The 21933-nt window shown below is 35.5% G+C and overlaps 2 protein-coding genes across 2 annotated transcripts; both read left to right on the top strand.

The window, feature by feature from the left end:
* The first annotated feature begins 4442 nt into the window (after nt 1-4442).
* LOC112523889 (subtilisin-like protease SBT3.9) lies at nt 4443-8708 on the top strand. The gene is made up of 10 exons (XM_025133561.1): nt 4443-4583; nt 4695-4786; nt 5231-5328; nt 5653-5808; nt 6028-6683; nt 6763-6860; nt 6969-7208; nt 7278-7392; nt 7658-7874; nt 8134-8708. The coding sequence occupies exons 1-10, from the start codon at nt 4443-4445 to the stop codon at nt 8706-8708; spliced, it is 2388 nt and encodes a 795-aa protein (XP_024989329.1).
* A 4528-nt stretch (nt 8709-13236) lies between these two features.
* LOC112523197 (GATA transcription factor 5-like) lies at nt 13237-14810 on the top strand. Its single transcript, XM_025132708.1, has 3 exons — nt 13237-13287; nt 13419-13762; nt 13937-14810. The coding sequence occupies exons 2-3, from the start codon at nt 13439-13441 to the stop codon at nt 14621-14623; spliced, it is 1011 nt and encodes a 336-aa protein (XP_024988476.1). The 5' UTR covers nt 13237-13287; nt 13419-13438; the 3' UTR covers nt 14624-14810.
* The last annotated feature ends 7123 nt before the right edge of the window (nt 14811-21933 follow it).

Below are 21933 nucleotides of genomic sequence, written 5' to 3'. Positions count from 1 at the left end.
AGTAGTTTTCATGTCCTCAACCTCAACTCAACAAGATTCAAAAGTTTTAGTAGACTTACTTTCATCAGAGACTTTTGATTCAGTTAAATTTTTCTTCGATCTCTTCTTCAGAATTGCTTTGAGGAGCAAACTCACGTTTTTGGATTTAGTACCCCGATGTCTGATGATGAATCAGAGACTTGAGATTTCAGGGGTATTTGATTCAGAGAGTGGTGAAGTTTGTGACTTTAAGGAATCAAAGTTTAAAATGTGACGAATTTCATTTCTTTGTTCTTATTTTAAATCACTTGACACAAAATCTGAAGATTCAGAAGCTAACGTTTGCTTTTTCTGATAATGATGAGCCTTTATCAAGTTTTAACTTTTCAGGAGCATTTCTATATAACACATTTTCGTATTTTGGTCCCTTAGAGGTCTTAATCCTCCCGAATGCAAAAGATTCTCTTAAAGATGGAAAATCAGGCTTTTGAATAGATCCAATGCAGAGCTCATCCTTCTAGATCATGGTTTGCTTAAAGAGACATGGAAATTTGGGTCCATTCATCATTTGAACTTTTTATAAACAAGAGACTATGTTCTTCATTAGATTTGTTGATCCCATTTCTTTTACATTTGTTGATCAGTGTATTGAATCGATCATATGTCTTTTGGAGACTATATTCTTGAATGGTAGAGAAGCCATTATGCTAATTCAGATACTAAACTTGTCTGTGCTTTCTGGTCTTAATTTCACCTTCAAGTTGATTAACTAGCTCATCCGATATGGCTTTGGCATTGTCACAAGAATCTAGTGATTGAAATATTTCATTTGTAACAGCCATGATGAGTAGCTGTTTAGCCTTTCGATCGATCTCAACTCTTGCGTTTTTTTTTCATTGTCCCATTAAGCTTCATATTTTATTATTGTGGAAGTAGGGATTTCAGGAGTAGTGTTTGTTTGAGGAACTCTTGGAACAGTAATCGTGGGAATAGAAGGACCATTGATCAGTGATTTATATAAGCTACTGTCTAATCCTTCCAAAAAGTTGGTCATCCTCATTTCCCATTGAGGATATTCCTCACGAAGAAAAGTAGGAGGTTTGGTGAGAAAACCAACTCTGTAATCAGAATTCCATGTTGAATTTGCCATGATTAATTAGAAACAATACAGATCTGTTCTTCAAATTGATAATAAACGCTGAGATCATAGGATCTGAGCTCGAATAATAAAATTTGTGAGAAACAGGTTTTTACGAAAGGAATTTGCAGATTTGAAGAAACTGCTAATAAAATTGAGAAATAAATCTAAAACATATTAGATCGTCGTATTGATTATCACCAATACAATAATTCATAGTCATGATTATCATCATCTATCTTCTGTATTAGCGGCACTTGAGTAAAGTCGAGTGCTAGTCAGAGACTCATGGGGGACTTAAATCTTTGGGATGTTTTTCGTATTGTTGGAGATAACGACTTTTGGAGATAACGACTTTTGGTGAGAGTTATGATAATACCGTCCCCATGAGAACCTGATGTATATGATGACAAATAAAAAAAGTTAGGTTTAACGCCTACTGAGTTCAAGCAGTTTTCATCATTTTCATAAAAAGGTAAAACGGAAAAAAAAAATACTATTTAAAAATCTCAATTTCCAAAATGAAATGTATTAAAATATAAAATCAACATCTTTTCCAAAACCAGTGTTTTCATAATAAATACTAGTGAACCAAAACACCTATTTAACATGAATCTAAAACCCAATACTCAGTTAAATTGTAAATAAGGTTTAAAATTAAAATACTAAAAACATGGATAAAAACTTTCCAAAATCATATGAGCGAACCCCATGGTTTCAAGACGAGAACATCAAAACTCCTCGCTTGACAAAATCAAATGTTTCAAAATGAGAACATAAAAACTTCTCACATGATTCAAACAGTGATTTCAAGAAGAGAACATCAAAACTTCTCTGCTGTCACATCTAAAAGGGCCTAAGCTGAGAACATCCAAACTCGTCACTTCACTGAATCTATGGCTTCAAGACGAGAACATCAAAACTTCCCGCTCGGCAAACATGACTGACAAGTATCCTTATGGATCCAATGCATTATAGTCTAAATTACACGACTCCAATTGAATGACCAACACACTCATAACATGTAATTGTCAAATCAAGATATAATAATGCTAACATGCCCGAGCTCTTTATTTAGTAATTTAAACCGGACAAATGTCCTCAAAAGTCAAATGGACACCAAAATCAAGCCAATAAACTCCAAATTTATTTGATTATACAATAAAAGTCAACATAAACCAATAATTATAAGTCAAAAGGTTTGAAAATTATCGTTACCACTCAAAAGTCGGTCAAAAACCCAAAACGAGTATTTATCTCAAATCTAAGTCTACACCCTTAAACGACTAGCCATAGAAACACAGGTGTTACACACAATGGTTTCAGGTTATTCGGTTTGGGTTTAACAATTCAATTGATCAAATAAAATAAGTTTCAGTTTCGATTTTCTTACCATAACAGTGAACCAAATAGAAATTATACAATTATTTAATTTGTATAATTTCCTTCTAGATGAATTGGTTTGAGCATATATAAAATTAATATTAGGTGAACGATCTCTATCTTTAAACTAAAAGAACAATAAAATTGAGATATACTTAATAAAACCATCAACCAACGTTATCATTGTAACATGATTGCAAGATCTAGAGGTAACAAAACAATCAATGTGCGGGGGAACGACTGTCAAGCGAGTGGGCGGGGATTTCATCAAAATGGATTGGACCATAAAATTGAATACGTTTTGACGTGTAATCATGCAATGCAGCAGGATATATCTTTATTTTGTATCTCTCGATTTTATTTTGTGAAATTTATAGTTTTGAGTGAGTGAAAGAGTCATCTCTTGCTGATCATTTTAATGAAGTATTTTGTCGTGTTAATAGAATTCAATATTTATCTTGTATTTGAATATGTTATCAATTTGTTACGAGTTAGTTTTATGAAGTTCAAACGTATTAATAAGTTGTACAAATATAATAATGAATATTGTATAATGTAGTAAAAATATAGTACAAAGATACACACATAGGAATATGTGCATTATCGAGGGTCCTTTTACGGTTTTTGGTTGATTTCGAGAAACTTTTTCCGGTGTTATGGTTGATTGTGGTTTTTTAGTTGATCTTGAGGGCTTTTTACAAGATTTTTTTTGTTGATTTCGAAGGACTTTTATCAGTTTTTGGTTGATTTCGAGGGATTTTCTCATGGATGGACCTAGAGTAGAGCATATGGTGGCACGTGCTAACGTATTATTCCTCCGTTGAAGGGTAAAAAAAATTTAGGTTCGTGAAAGGTGCAACCGTATGTATTTTGAAACTACAGTGAGAACAAATTTTATTTGGTAGTGTTGGTTTGCTAGGTTTTTATTCCATCCCAGACCCAAGTTCAACTCCTGTTAATGTCATTTTCTTAGTCAAATGGTGTCAACTTTTGAAAAAAAAAAACTCTGTACATTTGTTTCTTATAATCGAATTGTGCCACCGTTTGAAGAAAAAAAATTCCTATATTTTTTAAGTTATTGGCTCGAGGTCGAACTTACGATTGATTAACTCGTTTATCAACTTGAGTTTGATAATGTTTATATTTTTATTGTATGATTAATAAATATATGGGCATGTTTGGCTCGAAAAATGGTATGCTCGAATGGCTCGGTTTGACTTGATTCGAAAAATTGAATCGAGTTTTCAAACGAGCCGAGTCGAACACTAGTGTTATAAAGCTCGATTTGTTAAGTTAAACAAGTTCTAGTTTTTGTTCGAAATCGACTCTAGCTCGAAAATTTTTAAGCTCAAACTCAAGTAGCTCGTTACAAACTTGAATCGTTTACACCCTCGACCAGGTGATACAACATCTATAAACAGCTTAATTATTTGGCTTCTTTCTATTTCCAAAAAAGCCCATTCCAGTCTTCCCATATCTAACATAAAATCTTCCAAAATTTGACCATTTTCTGGGTTTTGAAAGGGTATTTCCGTCAAAAAAGATTCAACTTTTATGATGAATCCATCTGTTTCTTACTTTATTTTATGTTTTTATTGAATTTCTTGGGAAAAGAAATAAAAAAGTCCACACCATTTTTTGTCCTATGTGCAGATAACACATTGTAAATTTGACTGAGAAGGGCATTTATGGTAAATTTGAAACTCTTTTTTTAAATTTCCATCTCTTTTTGGATGTTTTTATCGTATCTTTTAAGGGGTAAAAATCCAAAATCCACAGGATTTTGGTACAATTATGCATACATCTCTGTGTTCTTCAAGGGTATTTTAGTAATTTTCTAAAGAATTTCAACTTTTAAACCCTTTTGTTTTTTTTTATATATATTTTTATTGATTTTTTATTGAAAACAAAAAAGCTTCACACCATATTTGCTCAATTATTTATGGAGCTGAGTGCATTAAGTTCAGACACTGAAATCTCAATGGGCTTCTTGTCATCATGGGTTAAGCTTCTTCCCTTCCTTTTACTAAACCTTTGCATCTTTCAGCAAAACTGGTTTGTGTTCAGCATTTCAAGCAGCAAGGTCTGTCCTCTTTATGTTTCTTTGACTTCTTACTCAAAATGTTTGACTTTCTGTAGTTGATTTATTGATTTGACTAATCATGATTCAAGAATGTTTGACTACAAACTTCAGGTTCATATTGTTTATATGGGACATAATACTCATTCTCACCCAGAGGTTCTTCGGGAGAAACACCATGGAATTCTATCTCAAATTCTTGGAAGGTATATATCACACTTACATATATATATATATATATATATATATATATACATTGAGCAAATAATCGTGTAAGAAAGAGAGTTAAAGGTGAGAAACGAAAGAAAGAGATCTGAACCCTGATCATTTTTAATCTCATGTCCACCAATGAATTGCGCTTTAGAAGGGTTTGTGTTAACATTCAATTAGTATTGATCTAAGGGTGGAGATCTCGCTTCTCATCGAAACCAACCCTATATATATACACACACATACATATATACAAGAGTACCATGACATCACGAAACCGGATTCGTAACCCATATAAGAAAATTGAAGAATGAAAGAAAATGGTGAAATGAGTCGGGTTTTCACAAAAACAGTCGTTCTAGTCTTTGGTTTGGATTTCAGAATGGAGCCTAACTATTTGTTGTTGTTGTTGTTGTCGTCGTCGTCAATGATTCTTGTAGCAAAGAAGCTGCAGCTAAATCAATTGTGTATAGCTACAAGCATGGGTTTTCGGGGTTTGCAGCGGTATTGACCCCGTTACAAGCTTCATCGGTTGCAGGTGTTGATTTCATGGATTCTTTGTTTTGTTTACTTGTACACCATTTGTAAACTAGTATGTCTTTCTGGATTTGCTTACTCAAATCTAGCTTTTTCTAACCTTAGTTTAACTGCATTTTTCAAAGAGCTTGGCTAGTTGGGCCGTACGGCATCAACGCAGGTCGACCCTAGTTGGCTCGTTTCACGTTCTGAACCCGGTCCTAGCCTAGAATGCATTGGGCTCAAACAACTATAGTCGATCAGTCCATCAGTCGAGTCTAGTCCAGTCCAGTCCGGTTGTAAGCCGTGAAAGAATTGGTTCTAATCAACTCATTTTTTAATGCAGATTTAGCAGGAGTTGTTTGTGTGATTCCTAATAGAATTCTTCAACTTCACACAACAAGAAGTTGGGATTTTCTCCAAGTCAAACCTCGTTTGGTCAACGGGATACTCTCCAAAAGTCAATCGGGTGTTGGATCCATCATTGGAGTCTTTGATAGTGGTACGTTGACTTTTGAAGTCAACCACATTAGTTTTTCTTCCACTCCGAAATCAAAAATTGTATAAATTCTTTAAAAAAAACAAAAGAAATCAATACATAATTAGATTAAGCGTTAATTCAAGAACAATGTTGGTGTCAGATCTTCATAAAGATTAAGACCAATTTCGATCTGATGAAAAAGTCAAAATAAATGGTGATTAAGATTCTGTTGTTGATCAGGAGTATGGCCGGAATCTAGAAGCTTTAACGACGTCGGAATGAAGAAGCCACCGTCACGTTGGAAAGGCGTATGTCAACAAGGACACCACTTCAATGAGTCCAACTGCAACAGCAAAATCATCGGTGCACGTTGGTATGTGAAGGGATACGAAGCTGAATTCGGAGACTTGGACACGAGCGATGGGTCTGAGTTTCTATCGCCACGTGATGCGTACGGCCATGGTACGCACACTTCCTCCACTGCAGCCGGAGCTCTAGTAGAAGACACGAGTTTCTTCGGGCTAGCTCGTGGGTTAGCCAGAGGAGGTGCATCATCGTCTCATATAGCCGTATACAAGGTGTGTTGGGCCACCGGAGGTTGTAGCTCAGCCGACATCCTTGCGGCCTTCGATGATTCCATCCACGACGGTGTGGATGTGATCTCGGTCTCGTTGGGCACCGGACCGCCATTTTCGACGTATCTTGAAGATCCATTGGCCATTGGTTCATTTCATGCTGTGGCTTGCGGGATCACGGTTGTTTGTTCTTGTGGGAACTTCGGTCCGTATCCTCAAACCGTTACTAATACAGCTCCGTGGGTGATAACGGTAGCCGCAAGCACCATTGATAGAGCTTTCCCGACCTTGATTACGCTCGGAAACAATCAAACTTTCATGGTACGTGTTCTTCGAAATTGATCTAAATTCGTTAACTTTTTCAAAAGATTACGAAAAGCGAACGTTGAATCGTATGCAGGGTCAAGCTTTCGTTACCGGGAAAGATTTTCACAAATTCTACCCTCTCGTGTACGGTGAAGATATCGTTGCTGATGATGCAGACGAGGACGATGCAAGGTCTAATTAGCTAGATTTCTAATATATGAGCTATCAACTAACTTATTAGCCAACTACTAGCTTTTCAGAGTCTTATTAACTAGTTTGAATGTATGTGATTCGTTACAGAAGTTGTGAAGCTGGATCGCTGAATGCAAGTTTAGCTACAGGCGCGATCGTTCTATGTTTCCAATCCCTAACAAGAAGCTTGGCGGCTTCAACCGCCAGAAACGTGCAAGAAGTTGGTGGTGTTGCGATCATTTTCGCGCAATATCCAACCAAAGATGTCACTTTGACATTTGCAATCCCTTGTGTTCAGATCGACTTTTCAATCGGAACATCTCTAGTAATCTACGCAGAATCAAACAGGTAATTTGATTCGATTTGTAGCCATCGGGATAAAAACAACGCATCTGATTTGTACATTCTTTTCGGTAGTAATCCCGTTGTAAAGATTAGCACCACAAGAACAGTCGTCGGAAAACAAACGTCGCCGGAAGTTGCATTCTTCTCAGCCAGAGGACCAAGTTCACTGTCTCCCACAGTGCTCAAGGTACTTCTGTTTTAAAATTTAGGGGCCAACTGGTTACCGGTTGCTGACCGAGTCAGCAACCAGTATGCCATCACTGAGTCAGACAGTGCTTGTTTTTACCGGTAAGCACTTGCTAAAAAATACTTAGAAAAACAATTGTTTTGAGTTGACACTTGCCCGACTGAACCGATATCTTGTTAGTGCTTATCCAATTTGTGTTGGTAAGACTTTTCGGATCAAACAGATTCAATTCGATTTTGTATACAATGCACATTGTTTTTTGCAGCCGGATGTAGCTGCTCCGGGGGTTAATATATTGGCATCATGGTCTCCGGCTGCTTCATCCGCAGCTATCGATCAGAATCGGGTTCCTTTGCTCGATTTCAAATTAGAATCTGGGACTTCCATGGCTTGCCCACATGTTTCCGGCATCGTTGCTCTTCTCAAATCTATGCATCCGACATGGAGTCCGGCAGCAATCAAGTCTGCCCTTGTCACCACAGGTACCTTCGTTTTTTCCGCTACAACGTACAATGTTTTTTACGACGCTCAGCCGTTATTAGCAGCTTAATAAGGTACTTAATGGGACTTTTCATGACTAAAAACCGACATCAAGTTGTTAAAACAAGATTAGTCGACCTTATTGTAATGCTTTTAGATAATATGCCGTTTTTGGCAGCATAATTATAGTTCCTTTTAAGTAGAACACATCGTAAAAGATTCGGTCTTTGATTTCAAAAGTTAACTTATATTTTGATGCAGCCTCCGTAGAAGACGAGAACGGTCTACCTGCGATTGCAGAAGGAGCTCCACACAAGCACGCCGATCCTTTCGACTACGGTGGCGGTCACGTCGACCCCAACAAAGCTATAAACCCTGGGCTCGTATACAACATGACAACCGCCGACTACGTTCGATTTCTTTGTGCAATGGGCTACAACGATAGCGCGATAAGCTCGTTAGCCAATCTGCACTCTCCTTGCTCTCGGAAAACCAACTTTCTACGAAACCTTAATCTTCCATCGATCTCCATTCCGGAGTTGAGGAAATCCATCACGGTAACGAGGATGGTGACGAATGTGAACCCGACAACGACCCCATCTGTGTACGTGGCACGAATTGAAGCACCACCTGGCACGAAGGTTAGGGTGGCGCCATCGATATTGATCTTTAATTCGACGAAAACCCGATTGAAATTTAGGGTAACGATTTGTCCGATGGTGAGGGTGGAAGGGAGGTTCTCTTTTGGGAATTTATACTGGGAAGATGGGGTTCATGTTGTTAGAACGCCGTTGGTAGTTCATCTCGTGATTCACAAATCGTATTCTCAAATATGATTTGTGTTATTTTATGTAAACTAACCTCTTTCAAGTGTTTCACTCGAAAGTGATCGGGGAGACCTGTTTCCATTGAGAGTGACCGGAACACAAAAGTATGTCACTCGAACAAAGTTGTCGCATAACACTTCAATACTTACAGTCCAAGTGTCCTATCGAAAACTTAACAAGTTTCACCTCAAGAGCCGGTTGTCCTTGGTGTCTATTCTTGCAAGGCTGCGTACACTTAGTATCTGCTCATATAAGGTAACACCTCAAGACTCAGCCTTCCTTAAATTTTCCGAGTGTTACAATCCTCCCACCTTGGAAAGGATTTCATCCTCGAAATCTCGTCCTAAACGAATAAGTGAGGATATCGCCTTTTCATGTCTTCTTCGGCTTTCCATGTCACGTTTTCACCTTGATGGTGCTTCCATTGAACTTTGACTAAGACTACTTCTTTATGACGAAGCTTCGTAGACTTCCTTTCCAAAATGGCATCGGGTTCCTCCACGCATCTGTTGTTCCCGTCCATTTGAATTTCTGATAGGGGAATGACACTCTCTTCTTTCGCTAAGCATTTACGTAAATAACATATATGGAAGTACTGTGGATACCTTCCACTTGTAGACCCACTTGGTTAAAATAGTAAATGGTCCAAGGAAACGAGGACTAAGCTTCCCACACTTTTTGAATCGGATAATACCCTCCCACGGGAACACCTTCAACAGGACTTAGTCTTCCACTTTGGTTGAACCTACGTATTTCTGCTTCATACTATCCCATATTTGTTTGCTTGTATCTATATTTAGGATAGTGTAGAGAACATCTCAATCAATTGTCTGATACAGATAGTTCTTCAGATTAAAATTCCTTAAGATCTGCTCATTTCTCGCCTTCTCTTGTGCCGCTTTTGGTGTAGATCTACCTTCATTCGAGATCTCATGCTCAATAAGATCCCAATACTCCTTCGATCTTATGAAGTTCTCCATCAATCTAGCCCAATGGTGGTAGTGACCATCAAACTTTGGTGTCGAGGGTAGTATGAACCCTTTTCCATCTACCATTTCTTTCTCTCTTTCTTTGCACTTTTAATCAGATCGACTAACGTTGCTTTGATACCACTTGTAAACTGGAATATCTTTGAACTATATTATAAAGTGACCTAAACCAATTTGATATCTTATTGAATAGAAAGGAGGCTCTTAAATAAAGCATTTACAACTAACAAAACAAGTAAAAAAAAAAACGTAAACCTAAAATCATGAGAGTTGAACAAATTACTCCTACAAAACATAAGTTTATTCAAGACTAAAATTAATATGCAAATGACCACGTCAAACTCTTTTACTCAACAGGATCTTACGAAATTATTTGTAATTATTTTATTACGCATATTATCCTATGTGATACAATTTTTTCACCATAGACCAATTATTGTATTGTGTTTTTTTCTTTTTTGTAAAACAAACAAAAAAGAAACTTATAAAATATATATTTTAAAACTATATATATAGATAAATAAATAAATAAATAAATAAATATATATATATATATATATATATATATATATGGTTGGGTTCACGTGAGACCAAGAGTTTTTCGTGAGACCTGTAAGACCAATTTATGTTCATTGATCAACTTTATAAGTTAATGATCTAATGGTCTAAATTGCACGGTGGCAATTTTGTAATTATTGAGAAATCTCGTGGCGTTTATGAATGTTTAGATTTTCAGATTGTAGATCTAATCCAAAGGTTGAGAATTGGTCTTTCGGATCTCACGAAAAACCATTGGTCTCACATGATCCCAAGTCTATATATATATATAGAGAGAGAAAGAGAGAGAAGTTCAAGGAAGAACTTCATAAAGTAGGAGATTCAATCTCAACCTCATTATTAATAATCAATGCTTAATATATATAATGTTAACTTTGGTTCTTATCCATTAATTTTCAAAAAAATTAAATTTATGGATAAATTTTAAGGGTAAAATAGTCTTTTTGTAAATCTCTCCTCTTTTCGGAGAACCTTATTTTGGCGAACACCGTGTGAACACAAGATACACACTGTGATTCCTAAAAAAATATTGATACTACTAAAAATATATACAAGATGCATAGTGTTAAAAGAAGATATACACGAGATAAAATACAAGATGCACACTATGATACCATAACATATGAGTTTCAAGATAACACCTCCATCAAACCAACAAAAATAACAAAAATACATATTGTGGTACACTTCGTAAAGCAACGATACATACTGTGATACATTGTGATACACTTCATCAGAGTTGTAGTTTGGGTTTCTTCTATATCTTGTTTATGGTACATCATCGAGGTCTACTACAAGAATTGAGTTATGGTGCATCATCGAAATCTCCGTCGATATCTGGGTGGTCCAACATCGTTGAGATTTAGACGACGTTATAGAGCATGTACGACAACATCTAAGTGAGGTTGAAATTATAAGGTGGATGAAATGCATGACGGTTGGTCGGGGACATTGGAGAGAAGGACGACGCTGGCAGTGACACTCTTCTACAAAAGCAATCTTCTAACACCTTCGCGACCTTCTTTACGCCGTTGCTGGAGTTTTAATGAACCTTCGAGAACCACCATCGAGCGGTGAGTCGTCGTACACGACGACAAAGGCTGATGGACGACTGCTAGTGAGATCGAGAGAGAGGGAAAGAGATTTTTTTGGGGCTGATTAGTGGTGAGATAAAATAGAGAGATTGATTAGCATGAGATATGGAAAGAGATAGAAATGAGATTGAAGAGTTGTCAAACTATCAAATTACTAAAATAACCCTGTATTATTAATTAAAGAAACATCCTTAATTATCTCAAATGATCAGCTAACATTGGATCTCACGGTTATCACAAATTACCGAGTTCTTATTTATTTAGGCCCCTATATATAGTGTGGGGTTCACAGGAAACCCTAAATAAATGAAAAACTAGAGAACCCTAAAGAAGAATGTTCTGAACCCTAAAATTCATGACTAGAGTCCTTATGATTTCATTTTTGTTATGAATCGTGTTCCTTACCCTATTTTTTGTTTAAAAAAACTCTCTTATGTCAGGGCATTTTAGTCATTTTACTATTTTATTTCATTTTAAATTTAAAAGTAATTTATATACATCCATAAAACAATAGCATGAACTTCTTGTCGATGCATCTCGTTCTCACACGGCTGGCGATGACATAACCACCACCATCCTACGATCCTAGCAACGTGCTCTGGTGAAATGAGTTACTTCTATCTCTCGTCTTTATCTTCGTCGTGGATCAAAAATAGAAAAAGGAAGTGGATTTTAGATACGGATATCTTCATTTTCGTCTCTGATCATTATCGATGCGTTTTTTTGTTCAAACTTTTTGGATAGTTCTTGATTCCATATCTGGTTTCTATTTCCCACCCTCAAGATAGAGGTTCAGCGAGATAATAACACTCCCTTTCAATCCCTTTTCGGGTATATTAAAACTTCCCCTCTTATCAGCTTGTAGGGGTTTTCACTTTCTAACTGTTTAAGGTTTATCTGCTTCTTCTTTGGTTAATTGGATTACAAGTCCTATTGTTAAGACGAACGACACTTGTAAAGTATATTCTATTTAACGGTCTTAGAAACTAGTTTCAAAGTAGAACAACCACCATCCGAGCATCTCTAACAAATTTTCCAAAATCAAGAAGTAAAAAGTCAAAATCTTCAAAAAAGTTACTTTTATCTCCAACAGATTCTCTATTTTTGGAGATTACACAATTAGTTATATTATTAAAATATTCAATATAATACATAAGATATTATTTATTTCTCCTAAATGCTTAAATTCTAACAATCTCATTGGTACAATGAATAAAAAAATCATTTCTTTAATATAAGTAATCATTTTTGAAGAAATCTTCAAATTTGGAGAATTTCATTCTCTCTCTCTCTCTCATTCTTTCTCTATTTTAAGGAATCTGTTACACTAAAAATCCCCTAAATTTCTATTTTAGAGAATATGTTGGAGATGCTCTAAAGCTTTAAATCAAAAGCCTTTGTTAACTACAACATATGTTGAATTATAGGTTTTAGTTTGTTTGTAATATAATATGTGACAAAGTTTTTTTTTTTCCATTAACCTGGATATCCAATCCGTTATGTGAGCCGACTAATCTCAGGACGACCATTCGCTTCGTGAGTAACCCGGGGTCACCGTATTGAACTTTCGTTGCCACAAGAGGATTTTTGTTTCTTTTTGGATTCAAACCTAAAACCTTAGTTTTGGTTTTTCAAACACCTTCAAACCGACGAACCAAACCCTTATCCACCCGTGTTAATATATCTTTGTCTTTTTATAAGTAAATAATAAAATTAAATTGCAATTAATAGGAAAAAAAAAAGAAAAAAAAAAGATATTAACTCCACCCATCAGTTTCGGCCACTAACCAATCTTCTGTTTTCAGTGCTCTTTACCCAATTCCCCCCCTTCCTTTTTCTCCCATTCCTACCACCTGCAACTCCTCTCTCTCTCTCTCTCACACACACACACACTTTCTCTCTCTATATCTATATCTATACATATTCCACCATATCTACATACTACAGGTACCTATACATACACAATTATTGCTTGTTTGATTGATGTTATTGTTTATTAATTGGGTTTCAATTCCTTTGTTGGGGTTTTCTTTCTTTCCTGTAACGCTCATATATATCTGTTTAAATTTGAATTTTAGATACAAATTTCATAACAACCATGGAGTGCATTGAAGCAAGAGCTTTGAAATCAAGTTTTTTGTCGGAAATTGGCATGAAATCAACCCAACAAGCCTTGTTCGAAGATTTATTTTGTGTCGCCGGAATCGACAACGTTGTTAACGTTTCCTCCTCCGTAGAATTTTCCGTCGATGATCTATTGGACCTATCCGACAAGGATTTTAATAATTCAGGTATTGAATATTCCGAAGAAGACGAAGAGAGGGATTTTTCTCAAGATACCGGGAATAATTTGATGATTTCTAGCAATTTTCCGAGCGCCGGCGACCTTGTGTCTCTTCCCGCCGGCGAAATTCACCTTCCGGTAATGTCAAAGTCACAATAATTAAACAATTTTACATTTGACTTTTGTGGTCAACCGTTCCAATTTTGATTTAACAAACCCATTAATTTTCTACGATGAAAAGTCAAATTGATGCCAAGTATTTGTAGTAGAAAACGACGAATTTCACCACAAATTCTGAAAAATTCTGTTCAGGTTGATGACATGGAATCCCTTGAATGGTTATCACAAGTTGTAGATGACTCCACATCCGACCTTTCTCTTTTGTTCCCGGCGGCAACTTTAACGGAGAATTACACCGGAAAATTCGCCGTAAAAACCCGACACGAACCGGTTGTCAGACCGGTGATTCCAAGTTTTACCGTTTTGGGATTATCGTATCCGGTTCCTCGAAAGTACCGAACCAAGCGGTCAAAGAAAACCGGCCGAGGTTGGTCCTCATTGACCGAGTCATCAATCGGCACTTCATCTTCATACGACTCGACCGTTACTTCTTCACATTTCCCAGACCCGGTTCAGCTTATTGAATCGTTTTTCAGTTTTCAGAAACCGGCAACAAAGAAGCACAAGAAAAACTCGGGTTCAGGGAGTTCGTCAGATTCAAGTGGTTCTGTAACGCAACGTTGTTGTAACCATTGTCAAGTTGAGAAAACACCTCAATGGCGAACCGGTCCTTTAGGACCAAAAACATTATGTAATGCTTGTGGGGTCCGGTTTAAATCCGGTCGGCTATTTCCTGAGTACAGACCAGCCTGTAGTCCCACTTTCTCTGACGATATCCATTCCAACAGTCACCGGAAAGTGTTGGAAATGAGGAAGAAGAAGGAAACGGAGGTTGTTGAACCGGAATTTAGCTCGGGTTTTCATACCTTTTCTAGTTGAGAATGAACCGGCTAGGTAAGTAGTTCCGGTTCGGTTCAAATTGTAACATTTATAGTGGGATGTCTGAAGACTTTAGTTAGGTTCCTAATGTTAGTTAGGGCGGTCTAATTTAGGTACAATTACATTTTAGTCCCTCATCCCAAATTAAATTTACATTAAAGTTCTAATTTTAATTACGATTATTATTAAATAATTGTTATTGGTTGAATAAAAGTTTTATGGTCGTTATAAATTGCTTTTATAGTTTCTATTTTCAGTAAAAGAAATTGATTAATACAAAATTGTTTATTTGTAGTATTTATGAAAAAACTTGTCGGGTCTACTGAAATTATCCAAATTTGTTTAAACTGTCGTTTAGACAGACAAAAGATGATAGTTATATATTTTAAATAAAAACGATATAAATTAAATATACGTCTTTTAATTTTATTTATTTTTGAAATTTAAAGACGATTATCAGTTAAAGATAAATGTTAAGAGTGGATTTGATTTACACCGTTAATCATCTACGCAGACGACTGAAATTTGTTTGTATAATTGTTACAATTACATGATCTGTATTTTAACTCCCTCTCCACATATGTAGGGGCCTAATCAAATGAGAACTAATTAGTTTGTGGTAACCGTGAGGTTCAATCTCAACCACAAATCGATAGATGAATTAAAAAATTTATAATTTTGGTAATTTTGAATTAAGATTTTAATGCAATGACATTTTATGTATTTTAAAACACTCCTCTCTCTCCTCTCTCCGTCCCCCGGCCTCCGGCCACCGTCCTCTAGTTATCGTCCTTCGGTGATACCACAGTGGTATCACAATCCATCTTATATGTGTTTGGGTATCACACTGAGGTCGTTTGTCTGGTCAATCGGATATATAACACAATGGTATCACAATGCATCTTATATGTGCTTGGGTATCACACTATGTCTTTTGTTTAACATAATCAATATTTTTAGGTATTACATGGTATCACCGGAGGACGGTGGCCAGATGATGGGGGATGGAGAGAGAAGAGAGGTGAGATAAGAGAAAATACCTAAAATATTCTTGCATTAAAATTTTAATTCAAAATTACCAAAATTATAAATTTCCTAATTTTATCTATTGATTTATGGTTTAGATTGGTTCTCACAGTTACCACAAACTAATCAATTCTCCCTTGAATGGACCCCTATATATATATATATATATATATATATATATATATATATATCTCTANTATATATATATATATATATATATATATATATATATATATCTCTAGAGGTGGGTTATTATACAACCTCTTACATTTGTACAACCAATACAACTCAACCTGAACCGTTCATTTAATTTGATGAATATGTAATTTATTGAAGTTTTGATTATTTCCTAATATAAAGTATTAATCATAATTAATGAATCGTATTCATATTCCATAATATTTAAATCATAATAAATGAACTCTCATCATTTCCATAAATATTTCAATTTATTGGGTTGCATTGGTTGTACAAATGCGATACGTTGTATTTGAAACAAACTCTTTCTCTCTCTCTCTCTCTCTATATATATATATATATATGGTTGGGTTCACGTGAGACCAATGGTTTTTCGTGAGACCCGTAAGACCAATTTATGTTCATTGATCAAATTTATGAATTAATGATCTAATGGTTGCAAAGTTGCAAGGTGGCAATTTCGTAATTAGTGAGAAGTCTCGTGGCGTTTATAAATGTTCAGATCTGACGATTGTAAATCTAATCCAAGGGTTGAGAATTGGTCTTACGGGTCTCACGAAAAACCATTGGTCTCACATGATCCCAAGTCTATATATATATATATTCAGACATTTAACATAGTGGTGATTGTAAACATTGGTAACATCTCCCATCCACGTGGTCCCGAACGGACGGTGTCACTAACGGGATGATACAAATGTGGTATCAGAGCATAAACACCTTAACCAAATTGAAAAAAGATTATACCTTTAAGAATGATTCGGAGAGTGGATTCCGAATATGTAATCGTTGTTTCGATTCTTTAAATGAATTGTGAAGAAAAGTTAGAGTAAATTACAATCCATCATCCCTATGTTTTTTTTATTACCGCCATATTTATTCTCTCTCTCTCTTTCTAAAAATTGTTTGGAATTGCATAAATATGTTCACATTTTTACATTTATGGTTTGTTGAAAATTGTTATTTTTAATTATGTTTTTGAAATTACGGTTTCCGTCATGTGGTTTACAATTCACTTTTTCGCCATGTATTTTATAATTCATTGCCTTTTCATCATCGATGTGATTTACAAATTTATTCTGTTTTCGTCCTTCGTATATACTTAACAATAAACCACATACGGAGTTAATCTCGAGAACAAAAACAACAATGAATTGCAAACTATAAAAAGAAGAACCGTGATTTCTAAAATACAGGGACGAAAGTCACAGGTTTTAACATACCACATGGACTAAAATCGTAGTTACTCGTATGGACACTTTTTAAAACATGACTTAAAACAACTGTACTGTTACATTGAGATAATTCAACGGTTATAATTAAAAAGTGGTTACAACCATTTTTTTTATTATAACAAAAATGTGTCCTTCAACCACAAGGGTGATGTCTGATTGGTTTGAGTTTGACTCCAAAGGTCAAAAGTACCCGGAGGTCCCAAATTCAAATCCAAGAAGGAATAAAAATCCCCTTGTGGCAACGAAAGTTCAAATGCGGTGATTTCGGGGTCGCCCTGAGATTAGTCGGCTCGCATAGCGAGTTGGATATCCAGGTTAATCGGGAAAAAATGTGTCCCTTTTACTTTTTAATCAAAAATCGACAAAATATAACCAAATAAACAATAGATTTTTGTCATTTTTAATTTCATATCCATATTGATATACGTTTAAATATGTCTTTTTGTATTTCTCTGATTGTTCTTGTTTTTCTATATCTAAGGGGCTGTTTACCTAAATGCTTATCATTAGAAGTCAACGCTATAATTTATTTTACGGGGTAAGATTGTAGTACATTAAAATGATATCGTATGCAACATTACCCGATAAACACTTACCCGGGTAAGAGTCGTCATCCTCACTTACCGAGTAAGACTCTTCATCTTTTTCATTGTTCTTACCGGGTAAGATTTTTGACCCTTGTCATATTCATCCGGTAAAGAAAGTTACCGATAAACACTTTCCGAATAAACGTTTAGTAAACAGCCCATAAATAATTTGCAATGAACCCAACTTTGGGATTCATCTTATTTGTCACTAGTGAAAAAGTTTTTGTGTTCATCTTATTGGCTTGAATGCAAGTGGGTTTATTTTTTTAATTTTAAAGAATTATGTTCGATTTTTTCGTGTATGAAAATCTGAGTAAGTATTTATTTATTTAAGATTTTAATTTTTTTAAGTTTTTTTTTATATTTATTTAAGTCCTAGGTCTCATACATAATTATTATTTATCCCTCAAGTTATATATTAAAGTGACTATATCTTACAAAATAACGTCTCGCAACACACCATAACACGTTATATTGCAACCACGCTTTAGAGTGGAGCCATAAGGGTTAACGTAATGCCGAACCCAAGCCTCGACGCAATAACGAGGTCATAATGAGTTATTTAGAACCACGGTCATCATCAAACATCTCGTTTTTAGTTGGGTTTACTCGGTTTTCAAACAAGATAGAGTTCAACGGCTGTCTAACGTTCGCTCTTATTATTGGTCGCAGTTTTTTGATTGATCTCTTTCGGTAGTTATTATGCTTCAGGAGAACTGGATGTAGGAGAAACAATATCTCAATTGAGTTCAATTTCAAGTTAAGCATTCAAGCTTAATCTTAACGGTTCACTTTAGTTCAATTGGTAAACTTAAAAGGGGGTTTTTTTTTCTTTCAGTTTTTGAATGGTTTTTGCATAAATCTTTAATTTTCAAGATTTCGGTGGATTTTTTTTGATACGACTAAGATTGATGTTATTGTATTCGTGGAACATAAATACATCTTTACAATGCAAACGTCACAAATCTTATCGAGATCCTAAGCAGTACAATGTTGCTTTTTTTCCAAAAAAATTAGTGGTCCCTATGTACCATAAATGGTAGTCACTAGGTCGAGTGGAAAACCTACACATAATTCATTGAGTTGACTCACCACACCACTCACTTTTTATTTTTATGTTTATCAATGTTTTGTTGTTTTTTTAATTAACCTGAATATCCAACCCGCTATGCAAGTCGACTAATCTCAGAACGGCACCATCCTTATGGTTATGTTTTGTTGTTTTAGAATCTCTTACAAATTTTTTTAATATTTAAAAAATAAATAAATGATTATTAAAAAAAGTAAACGATGTTGATTTTTATCCGTGATAAACTTTTTTTATAAAATTTAAGAAGAAAGTTAAAGTTCGTGGAATACCCAGTATTACAAAACATGATATCAGCGACGAAAATCATCGACGGTAAAATTTTGTTGGTATGTTCTGATGAATTATTGATGGAAAACCTGTACCCGTTAATCTTGTCGAAGAAAACATTTGTCGGTTAATTTTAGAATTAACGATGGATTAATGATGGTAAGAATTTTTTTTTATTATTTTAATTTTTATTTTTTTCTAATAAATTTGCACGTGGTCATTAAATATATTTTAATATATAGGAAATACATTAGTTTTTTTTAATTAATAAGATTAACCGACGGTTGGACCATGAATTTCCGTTAGTGATGGTAAACTACATTGTCGGTGATCCGTCGGTGATCCGTCGGTGACATTTGCATCGTTGATTCGTCGATATCTATTTCGTGCAGCTCCTGTCATTTTCATACACCACGGTTCATGCCACCCGGCCACCTCTGATTAAGGCTAACAGCTGCCGTAGTTCTTGCCACCACCGCTAAAGGCCAACGACTTTCGCCGCCTCGGGGTCGAGCTTCTTGCCACCTATGTCGGGCTCTTCAGCCCTGTTGCTCCCAGATCGAGTGGCCACTAGCAGGTCTTGCGGCCTCGGGTCTTGACGCCGCACTCCTCCATAAGCTATGGGTAATGCCGTGTGGCTTCTGGTTGTTGTCGTTTCTTGACCACAACCACAATTGTGGTTTTTGGGCCTCCATGGTTCACGGATGTTCAAGGCTAGCCCGACAGGTGATGGTGGTTTACGGTTTTGGGTCGAGTTGTGAGCAGTAACCCAGTGAAAGCCCTAATCGACTAGGGTTGTTTTGTGTCGACTTTCGGTCACGACTTTTGGTGGAGCTAGTGGAAGCTTGAAGACGTCCTAGAGGCTAGAACCGACCTTCGTCGTCATATTGGCTCACGACACCATATTAAAGAGTCATACCATATATTATGTGTTGTGTTGATTTAATTTTGCACTTGCATTTATTTATTTTGATTATTGTTATAATTGCAAAAGTTTTTAAAATAAAACAAATACAAAACAAATTTTGAAATCGGAAAATAAAGTACGATATTTTACACTGATATGATTATCAAATTAAACCGATTTTAAATGAATAAGTTTTTAAAACAAGTTTTAATCAAATGTTTTAGAATTATAGAATGTGTTGGTTCAACCATCGGATTTATATGTATAATACAACTAACATCTGACTTAACACTTCGAAGAAATAATTCTTAATACTTGTCTTGTAACCATTATATCTGATATACATTTTATATCAGATCTAACAATTAGTACTAACATCCGAACCACACATTACAATGAAATTTATTGGTTCAAAGTTTTGGATCTTGGTCACTTTCGGATATGTAGCTTAGATAGTATGTTGGATCAAACCTCAGATTTGATAATTCTCCATCCGAATGGAAGAATCTGATTAATTCATTAATTGGTCATTCAGACTTGATTCTCAAGAATCCACCAAATTATTCTAAGTCGTTTTTGGCGTTCGATATTTCTACTTCATAAACAAGCTGGAATCCGATCTAAAGCTTATATTTATGAAGTAATGTTACGGGACTTGTTTATGCTCTAATCTTTTAAAGAAAATCAGTTTTGGAAGATATTTCTTTAACGAATTGGTACAGAAGGAAACATTAAAGAGTGAGAAGAAATCTCATGTCCCATTTGTTCGATTTATGTCTCTCCTTATTGTTGACAAACTCGGAGATACAATTTGAAGTTCTTCTAAAGGATCCGCTTACTATCAATAGATCACTTACATCATTTCCAACATTTTTTACAAGAAGATCTCATCTTCAGAACCGCTGATGCCTACAGATATAATCTCTTTCGCCAAAATTGAATCTTTATTAGCCAAAATGGAATCTTTATCTGAATAGAGATTCAAAGTGGCCTATTCCCCCCCCCCACCTTCTTCTAGACCATCCAAGAAATCAGATACCGACTCAAAAATGGTATTAGATTCTCATTAGATTTCCTTGGTAGCTACACCCGTTCCTCTTTCTATTGAGACTGCGGATCCGAAAGAACCTAGGAATCTACCCAAAGTCTCTTATCCCTCCAAACAAAAATGGAAGCTAATCAGTCTAGCCAAGCTAGGTTCTTCAAAGCACTTAGTTACCCTAAAGGACAAAAACACAAAGTGATCCAAAGACTCTCAACAACTGTCGAATATTAAAATTCGCCAATCATAGTCCATGGTATCCAATCACCCAACCGGTTCCTCCTTACCCTCTCAAAAGGGTATTGTTGTACAAAAGAGAGAACTCATAAAATCCATAACGACATCCTTTTTGGCCGCTGGTGTGAATAAGGATCCACTCCAGATCGAAACAACTTTGTTCACCACATCATCAGCCTCACACACATCACCATCTGCACAATTTGATGAACCTTTAGGGGAGTTCGGTTTGATGGAATGATTTAGAGGGATTTGGATCTGTGAAAGGATTTGAAATTAGAGGGATTTGAAATATTTGGTGGGTTTATAAGATTTGGAATGAAATTGATTTTCATTATTTACAAATAATTTATAAAAACAAATTATAAATATTTATAAAAATAAATAAATTACCTTTTTATTAATCGATTATTACAAAAAAAATGTTTTTAACATATTTTAAAATATTATTACATATAAATCCTATGAAATCTCGTGAAAACTAACCACCCTCGTGGGATTTCAAAGTCTTATGTTTGTGGGATTTCAATGAAATCCTGGGATTTCGAATCCAGGAAATCCTCCAAAACAAAAATAGGATTGGAATGGAATTTAGTTCCAAATTCCTCCAGTTGCAACCCAATCCTTTAAACCAAACGAGACCTTAATTTCCACCACAGGGGAGGATAAATCTTATATAATAATTGTTGGTCCCAAAAGGGTCTACAAGAATACTAAACAG

This window comes from Cynara cardunculus (genome assembly GCF_001531365.2).
Source record: "Cynara cardunculus var. scolymus isolate 2C chromosome LG 12, CcrdV1, whole genome shotgun sequence".
NCBI classification, from domain to species: Eukaryota; Viridiplantae; Streptophyta; class Magnoliopsida; order Asterales; family Asteraceae; genus Cynara; species Cynara cardunculus.
Note: the sequence above shows the minus strand (reverse complement) of the source record. Positions and strands in the feature narration are given on the sequence as shown.

Excerpts from the sequence above, each read along its gene's own strand:
- LOC112523197 (XM_025132708.1), top strand. The coding sequence starts at position 13,439 with ATGGAGTGCATTGAAGCAAGAGCTTTGAAATCAAGTTTTTTGTCGGAA. Across the intron at positions 13,763-13,936 it reads CCGGCGAAATTCACCTTCCG|GTTGATGACATGGAATCCCT; the intron begins GTAATGTCAAAG and ends AATTCTGTTCAG.
- LOC112523889 (XM_025133561.1), top strand. The coding sequence starts at position 4,443 with ATGGAGCTGAGTGCATTAAGTTCAGACACTGAAATCTCAATGGGCTTC. Across the intron at positions 5,329-5,652 it reads ACAAGCTTCATCGGTTGCAG|ATTTAGCAGGAGTTGTTTGT; the intron begins GTGTTGATTTCA and ends TTTTTAATGCAG. Across the intron at positions 7,209-7,277 it reads ATCTACGCAGAATCAAACAG|TAATCCCGTTGTAAAGATTA; the intron begins GTAATTTGATTC and ends TCTTTTCGGTAG.